We start from the raw sequence: 9295 nt of genomic DNA on the forward strand, positions 1-9295 counted from the left end.
TTCATGAATCAGACACCGCTTCTGCGTCTCGGAGCACGTGATATATATCCTTATATATTATAAGGAGTAACGATAAGTTTTATGAAATGTAGTGAAGTAAAAAGTACGATCTTATGCTTTGGAATGTAGTGAAGTAAAAGTTACTCAAAATAAAACTACTCCAGTAAAGTATAGATACTTGAAAAATGTACTTAAGTAGTAAAACTACTTCGTTACTGTCCACCACTGCTTCTACAGCAACAAACTACTTTTTCAAGAAGTGTAGTGTGATAAAACATGTAATAATCAAACATGCCTCTCATACAGAGTTGGGAAGTCTAATTAATTTTAGTGAATCGATTCACTCTAGTGATTTGATTCATTCTACTCAATTAATCCACTCTAGTGAATTGACTAATTTGAACAATTCATGTATATTCAATAAAATTAAATAAATAAATAAAATAAAAAAATTCCAGATTGCCCCTACATGGCATTTCAACTAAATATTTAGGAATAATTTACCAAATAGTAGGAATAGTTTACACATTTCTGGAGTTATTTACTCATCCTCATGACTGTCAAGCTCCAAAAAGTACAAAAAAATCACTATAATAAAATGTATTTAAAAAACCCATATGATTATATTCTAATCTTCCTATCATATGTGTACATTGTGTGAGAAAAAGACAAAAAATTCATCATTTACTGATAATCTGCATATCCATTGTGGTTCTAAAATAAAAATGGCACCTAGAGAGCAGGCAGAACGTTGATATTGGTTTAACACATCATTAAAAGTGTATTATAACCAAACATCACAACATCAGACCTGCACTGCAGGTGCATATTTTTTAATAAGTAACATTTTTTTTTTCTGAAACAAACATTCAAACTTAATGCTGTCACCAACTGAGATTCATTTGATTTATTCATTTAAAACTCTTAAATGATTTATTCAATATTTCAATCAGATGAGATTTTTTAAATTTAATTTCCAGCTAAAAAGTACTATATTGGGATGAATTTAGACATGTACCTTGAAAGTACCATGCTATTTCTGCTACATGCTATATCCCATGGTATTAAAAGAATACCATATTCAAATTGCACACATGGGATATAACATGTAGCACAAATAGCATGGTATTTTCAAGGTACATGTCAAATAACTGAATTTAGACTCATTCACTTGCTGTTTTATTAATTTATTTAGTAAGGGTTATTTAGTTTTTTTTTTTTTTGTGTGCTAGATAAATCCTGTTCATATCATCAGATGTGATATACTTTAAAGGGGTCCTATTATGCTTTTTCACTTTTTTTTAATGCTGCTGTTTGAGCATAAAAAAGATCTGCAAAGTTACAAAGGTCAAAGTCCACTTCAAAAGGAGATATTTTATTTAACAGAAATCACTTTTCAAAAACTACAACGAACGACTAGTTTGGAATACAACGCATATTTTCCGGGATTTGTGATATCACAAATATCGACGAATGGGACGAGATCTGGTTGAGCTGCACTAGAGAAGGCAACGAGTGTTATCTCTATGTCGGAGACACGCTAGCTTTCCCAAGGCAGATGAACTTAGATTTGATTTTGACGCAATATTTACACTGAAGCTCGCAGGTGGCTATGGTAAGGGGCATGACATTTCCTGACCAGGCGCCGAGTGGAGCCAATCACAACACACACTGGCCCAGCTAACCAATCACAGCACATTTCGTATTTCAGAAGGCGGGCCTTCATTTGATACAGGAACTATTTTTTTCAGCAAAAATGTACTACATTGGGATATATATACCGTTAACATAACATAACTCTCATAGCTTGTACTGTCATATAACGTTTTTGTCATGATTTTGACACATATACACCATGGTAATAAAAGAGTACCATATTCATATTGCCCACATAGGCTATTTACTTTTATATGCTACTTCAAGAAATAGCATGATAATTTCAAGTTACATGTCTAAATGTATTAATTTGCTTTTCTATTAATTTAATAAGCATCTTAGCAAACTAGTTTCAGGTAGCTTCCCCAACACTTATACATGTTTTATGGTAATTATGATGTGTGTTTTGTGTGTGTGATATCACTCCTGAGAGATTGATCGGGGTCCAGTGGGGGAGGGATTCAGCTCTTATACTGCAGTGGGCAGAGATCAATAAAACTCAGGGGCGAGAGAAAGAGAGCCACAGTATATCAAGATTAAATAAATGTACAGCTCACTCACGGGCTCACGCCTTGCTGAGGGAATCATGGGGGCTGGAGAGGCTGTGCGAGGAGAGAGCGAGAGTGATTCACAGCGCTGCATGAAGACAGCCTTATTGAACCATAAATTCGTTTGGTTGCATTTTTTCAGCAGCCTGAGATTGACTTCAGATACAGTCAGAGCTGCTACAGAGACACTGAGATGCACAGCTATCAGAATAACCACACGGACACTGAACATCTGCCATTTGTTGACTCAAAAAGAGCAGATTTTGATACTTCAGAGGGGCAATGGCTTGTGTGGGAACTAATGATGCACCGGCAATCGAAAATATTCAGCCCAAAATGAATTTTCAGTTTTGGCTGAAACAGAATTCATGTAATTAACGTTTCTCTGATGGCACATTTCGACTGTTTTAGTGTCTATTTCATGCACTCAACATAGATAAACTATAACAGGTAAACATATCAGCACTGTGGAAGCTAGTTCTAGGTTGACAATATTGATTTGTCATTTTTAATCTTCATTTGTTGAACTCTGCTTGAATAAAACATTACTAAACATTATTTGTAGCACGCCTCCCACCCAATAATCGCAATAAGCTTTGTTGCTTTTGATTGAATCAAAGTCTCAGATCTCCATTTTATAACAAAATTTAAACAATAATGTGGTTTTGAAGCTTTTTTTATCGCTTTAGCCGCCACTTTTCAAGCAGCATGTGAACCGATCATCTTTACTTCTTTACTACTAGTTATAACATGAAATAAAGATGAATGAATATCAGAAAGCATGTTGAAAGAAAGGGTACAACAGTACAAAAGATGTCAATAAAACAGCTTGTAAACAACATTTACCTCAGAAAAGTCAATTTAGAGAGAAGCATTTTGCTAAATATATGCACTATATTACATATTCATTATATTTTTACTTAAACTGTTGTCTTCATCATTTAGTGCATGTTTAAATAAATTTGTTTTTATTACAGCCATTGTTTAAATGTTTGTATATCAACAACAAATTAATATAGCATTAAAACTTGCCTTGTGTGCAATTTAATTTTTTATATACAGCTGGTTTAGAGTGTTGATTATTAAATGAATTTGATTAATTAATCGATTATTTAAAAATATATATATTTCCAGCTTCAGCTTTGGCTAAATGAAAACTTGAATTTTGGTTTTGTAAAAACAAATCGGTCACCCATTAGTTTGGAGACCAATTCTCACTATTATCTAACTATTAAAGTCCCCCTGTAGTGAAAATCAAGTTTTTTATGTTGTTTATTTGTCTATATGATTTTAAGGGATAAAATATTTGACTACAGGGGGACTTTAACTACTTTTGCCTCAGTAAACTCCTTATTTGCAGCTTATTAATAGTTAAGGGGTCTAAAATATGGTCATGCAGAATTAAGCATTAATATGTGATTTATAAGCACCAATAAACAGCCAATATGCTAGTAATATGCATGCTAAAAAGCAACATGTTAATAGTGAGAACTGGTCCCTAAACTAAAGTGTAACCAAAAATTAATTTCCGTGCATCACTAGTGGGAACTTTATAATGACTTTTCAGCAGGTTAAATGTCTTAAAGCAACATGCACAGGTAATCTTCCAGATGCAATCTGTCGAGTTTCAACATCAGCAACAGCATTCACGACCCATTTAACATCCATAATGTGATGCATTTCTGAAAACTAAAAAACAATAACATATATTTGTTATCATTATTTCAGATGAACCTGCCCCTGCACGGCTCATAAAAACAAAACAAACTGTGATTGATCGCTTTATATCTCAGCCAGATGGTCGCTTCCTGTAAGTGGCTGGTTCTTGAGCCAGAATAAGCTGCAGTGTGGAACAGACCTTATGCAGTTTAGTCAAAGCTCTGGCTACAGTAACGTGAGACTAGAGAAAGACAGATGAGAATTAGAAAGTAAAAAGTTACAATCGTGCGTCTGACCTGCAGAGAGTCTCGGCCGCGTCCTGGGCGTCTGCATCTCTTGCCGCGCGTGAGGCAGCATGTGGTAGCGCTTGGCCTCGTTGACCAGATCTCGGCAAGCCTCAGACGATTTAATCAGCTCCTCATTGTCCACCACGTTCAGCAGGTAACTGGGGTGAATGAATGGAAGTCTAACGACGGCCAGCAACTCGGATATGTGCTGTGTGAGAGAGAAGTATATTCACCATGTGATTTCAGTCAGAGCTTCCTGTCTGCATTACTATTGAAAGACTTCAGTGATTCTGATTCAATTCCACGAAACAATTCTTTTAGTACATGAAGAGTGAATAGAAGTCCTACTGAATATATAGTACCGTATACTTAAATACCAATACAATAAATACTACTACTTTGTACCTTCTTTGAAAAAAAATACCACTTCTTTGTAATTTTTTTTAAATATAAAGCACCATTTATTATGATAAAACAAATGTGAATCTTCTACTAATCATATAGTACGAACAAGCTTTCAGTCTCTCGTATGCTATCATTGTAACAGTTCTCAATTTATTTTAATTTGGACAAGACAAAAGCAATCACTTGCAGTTCATTGTGTAAGTCAAAACAGCTCGGATTGATTCAGTGAATAGTGAGTCATTAGAATTAACTCATGAATTCAAAACAGATTTTAGACTCTTTAACAGATTCATTTCAAAGAACTGACTCAAAAAAATCAGAATCACGTATATACAGTACTATCAGACAAAAGTAATGAATACTTTTATTCAGCGAGAATGCATTCAATTTATCAAAAGTGACAGTAAAGACATTTATACTGTTACAAATAAATTTGTAAACGTTCTATTAATCAAAGAATCCTGGAAAAAAATGTATCATGGTTTCTACAAAAATATCAAACAGCACCAACTGTAAATATTTGTAATAATAAGAAAAGTTTCTTGCGCAGCAAATCAGCATATTAGAATGATTTCTGAAGGATCATGTGACACTGAAGACTGGAGTAATGATGCTGAAAATTCAGCTTTGATCACAGGAATAAATTACATTTTCAAATATATTCAAATACAGTAGAAAACGGCTATTTTAAATTGCAATAATATTTCAGAATATTACTGGCTTTACTGTACTTTGATAAATTAAATGCAGCCTTTGTTAGCATTTCTTGCAAAAACATTCAAACTGAGGACTATCCATGGCCAGCTTGTTTGCTGAGAGTCATCCTCAGTGGGGTGTTTTGCTCACGTCAGCGTTAAATGCTGTAAACACGAGCTGACAGGGACAGCAGCCAGCCCGACCCTCTCACCTCTGAGCTCACAACACATTACCTAAACATCCGTAAGAAACACTGACACGGCCGGTGCGAACACCTGGGCTTCTGTTGTCTCTCAGAGCAAGACGTGGAGAGAGATTTTCCCTGATCTGACCTTGACAAAGTACTCTTACTAGCCATTCCTCATTAAAGGCAACATTTCGTAGTGAAAGTGCATATTCAATTAGAAGAAAATGTAGGACGAGACTTAATTTTATCTACTGCGAATTTAATGGATTGTGAAAAGTATGTAGAGGCTGAAGGTCAAAATCACCCTCGGGAGCACATCCATGTATCCTAATGCCAAGTCTTCTTTTTCAAATCTATCAGTATTTTCAATTATCGCTGTAACTTTTATTACCTTAATCATTAAATTACTGCATACTGGCAAAATTAGAAAGGCTGCACCATCTACAACAGAAGCCTAAAAATTATTGAAAATATATAATCAGTACCATATCATCTATCTATCTATCTATCTCTCAAAGTTGTATAAATAAATATTAATTTAGCTAGTTGGCTATTTAGCTAAATGAATGAATGAATGAAAAAATATCAACAAATAATCAACATGGTAACAAGGTGCACATTAAATCCAGTTATTGTGTGAACAATAAATCCAGCTAATATAATGAACTAATTAATATTACAATTAAAAATAAATATGTATTAATTAATTTAGTAAACTGGCTATTTAACAAATATTAAACATAAATAAATAAATATGAATCTACATAGTTGGTTATTTATAAAAAAAACACACAAAAAACACATTAAATCCAATGCACATTAAGTCTATAGTTATATTGTGAACAACAGATCATGCTATAATAAATTAACAATATAATTAACATTTATTTAGTTAGTTTAACCATTATTAAAACTGTATAACTAAACTTACATTAGTATTAACGTAAATAAATCAATCAATAAATAAATGAATTATATACACACACACATACATATACATATATATATATATAGGCTAGGTGGGTATTTATAAAAAACAAAACAAACAAACAAAAAATATCTTGATCCCTTACCCAGTATCCCCAAACAAAAACAGTTTGTTTAGCAAACATGTTCCCCAAACAATAGAAGGCAAGAGGCCAGCCGCACGCAACGGCCCGAGAGAGATTTCAGACACATGTGCCAGCTCTCAGCACGGCTTTACACAGACTTGGCTAAACCATCTAAAGTGAGTGCCGGATCTGAACTTTTTGGTTTACCTCACCACACTGGCAAGACTTCCACCTTTATGGAATGTTAATTGCTCTGTGTTTACATGTCATATGTGCATCATTTGCATACTGATATAATAACCGGCACGCTTGGTTTAGCATATGTCCCCCCCAACAGGATCACATATCGTTGAACTGTTCCTGAATCCCGACTGTGAGATCAGGGATTAAGGACGGCAGAACTGGCCTGAACCCAGTGAGGATCTGATCTAAAATAATGTCACGGCAGACGGACGCTCCCCCGGCGCCACACTCCTGCCAGCGTACGGGTTTAACCGACCCAGCCAAACCGCTCTGGACTGGTTAGAGAAAATAATCACGAGCTCCCGGCTCGACTCGGCCGCTGGGAACAGACGAGGGGGGATTTGAGCTCCAGCTCATAAATCTGAAAAACTAAATGCGTTGCTGGTGCTCGTAGGCTTCTGTCTTGCGCCAGGCGATTAAGTGATAGTGATAAAATATGCAACCCTCCAGAAGAAACGAAAGAAGCAGAAGCAGCAGCTCAGCGGTGACAGATTTCCCCCTGAAGGATGAAAAAGGCAACGGAGGAAAGAGATCAGAAACTCAGATGAAACTAAGATGAAGAATTCCACTTTGATCCACATCCTAACATAAACACCAGCCTTTAAAGACTTTAAAAACAAAAAAAAGTGTCAAATTTGCAGTACAGTGTTTATTTAGAGTTCATAATTAAATACAACTACAATATTATTATTATTATTTTGATTATAATGTTAAAATCTAAATTGAAATATTTTGTTGAAAGAAAATTAAACACTTATTAAGTGTAATTAATATATTATTAATATATTAAATAATACGTTACTATATTTTATTACATATATAAATGTGATATATTCCTCATAATTTATTTTTAATAAAATATTTCTTTTTAATATTATTCGAAATATTAAAAGTATGTTAAAAATGATTTTAAATTCATTTTAAAACACACACACACACACACACACACACACACACACAATTCTCACAAAATCTCACAATTTTATTATATATTTTATAACAATGTGATATATCATATTATATAATTTGATATCTTTACATAACTTAAAACACAAGTTATAATAACTTTTTTCAATTTTAATAATTTTGCATACAAAATATTTTTAAATTTTTAATAAACACACATTGCACACTAATTTACATATATAAAACTGAATGTTAATTTTAAACTAAATTGTAATATTTTAACAATGAAAATATATTTTGACATTGAAAATATTTTTAAAAATTATGATTAATATGAATACACTGTATTATTGAGGTTATTTATGTAAATATACAGGTTATGTAAATATAAATAACCTCTTATATATATTTATTTGTTTTTAACTATTTTATATCACAACCTTACACTATTATATATTTATATTTTATACATTTAACAAGAGATTTGCTTTAAAATCAATTTCCAGTATCATCTGCCCACCCTCATGTTGCTCTAAACTTGTAAGGCTAAATACTTTGACAAAACATGACAGATCTGCTCCCCTTTATTAACAGCCATATTATCAGAATGATGCTTTTTAAATATTTGTGCACTGCAGCTTCAGCTAGATTTAGAATTAGAAGCCCTTTTTTTCCAGCTATGTTGGGCTGTTTTACCGTCTGACCTCTAACCCAGCACACAGCGCTGTAGAAGCGCACCCATCACATGCGGTTGTGTGAATTATTCAGCCATAAACAGCACAGGGAGACTCACGCTAAGGGCATTAGTAGCACACAGCCGCTCCTCCCACACATCCTGTATCCTCTGCCTCATTTATATTCATGTATCCAGCACCTTGTGCTTAGACTCCTTCCAATGCTAGGCTCAATTAGTCAATGAGCTTAACGACGCCAGTCTCCTGCGCATTAAAATCAATGCTAAAGGGATCTGACATCCTGCCATTTGGGTTGTGCCTGACGGACTTCATCAGGAGGGTGTGTGAGGCTCACATCCGTGAATCAGCTCTAATTCACACACCTCAGGCTCCCGGAGCGGCCGGCAAAGTCCCTATCCGCTCTCTGTCAGCTCGAAGAGCTATTTGTCTTCGTGTCTAGGCATGCCGTTAGCGCATTTCCCTTCTGTCATCCAGGACCTCCGGGACAGAGGGTCCTTCTGCTCCTGTAATGTAATTGTCAGGTGTTGATCACCAGAGAGAGAGAGGGACGGCATGTGGGGTGACGGGACGATGTGCTGTATGCATGCATGAGGAGAATGGAGATCACACAACGTGCTCTCAGCAGCAGAACCATTAATTCATAAATGTAGACTATTGCTCATATTTATGGATATGAAAAAATGTGAACTTACATTTTTTTATACATTTCATTTTGAAAATGATCAAACAAACAAAAATTTGCAAAGATTGCATATCTCTAAGATACATATCTATATAAATAACAATTTTTTTTTCAAATATTTTCCAATATGCTCTACTATACACACACACACACAAACAAGAACTTGTATAAATATAATTGTAAAAATACACATTAAAATTTTATTATCAAATTTTTTTTCCATATATATATATATATATATATGTAAATCAAATAAAGATAGCGATATATATATATATA

At 34.2% G+C, this 9295-nt stretch overlaps 1 protein-coding gene across 1 annotated transcript in view; it reads right to left on the bottom strand.

Moving 5' to 3' along the window:
* LOC107750075 (kelch-like protein 29) overlaps positions 1–9295 on the bottom strand; it is a 79583-nt gene that overhangs the window by 55354 nt on the left and 14934 nt on the right. Inside the window, exon 2 of the mRNA XM_016565338.1 lies at positions 4160–4358. Coding sequence (XP_016420824.1) covers positions 4160–4358 — 199 coding nt within the window. The remainder of the gene's footprint in view (positions 1–4159; positions 4359–9295) is intronic.

This window comes from Sinocyclocheilus rhinocerous, unplaced genomic scaffold, assembly GCF_001515625.1.
Source record: "Sinocyclocheilus rhinocerous isolate Xijiao unplaced genomic scaffold, SAMN03320098_v1.1 scaffold272, whole genome shotgun sequence".
Lineage (NCBI taxonomy): Eukaryota > Metazoa > Chordata > Actinopteri > Cypriniformes > Cyprinidae > Sinocyclocheilus > Sinocyclocheilus rhinocerous.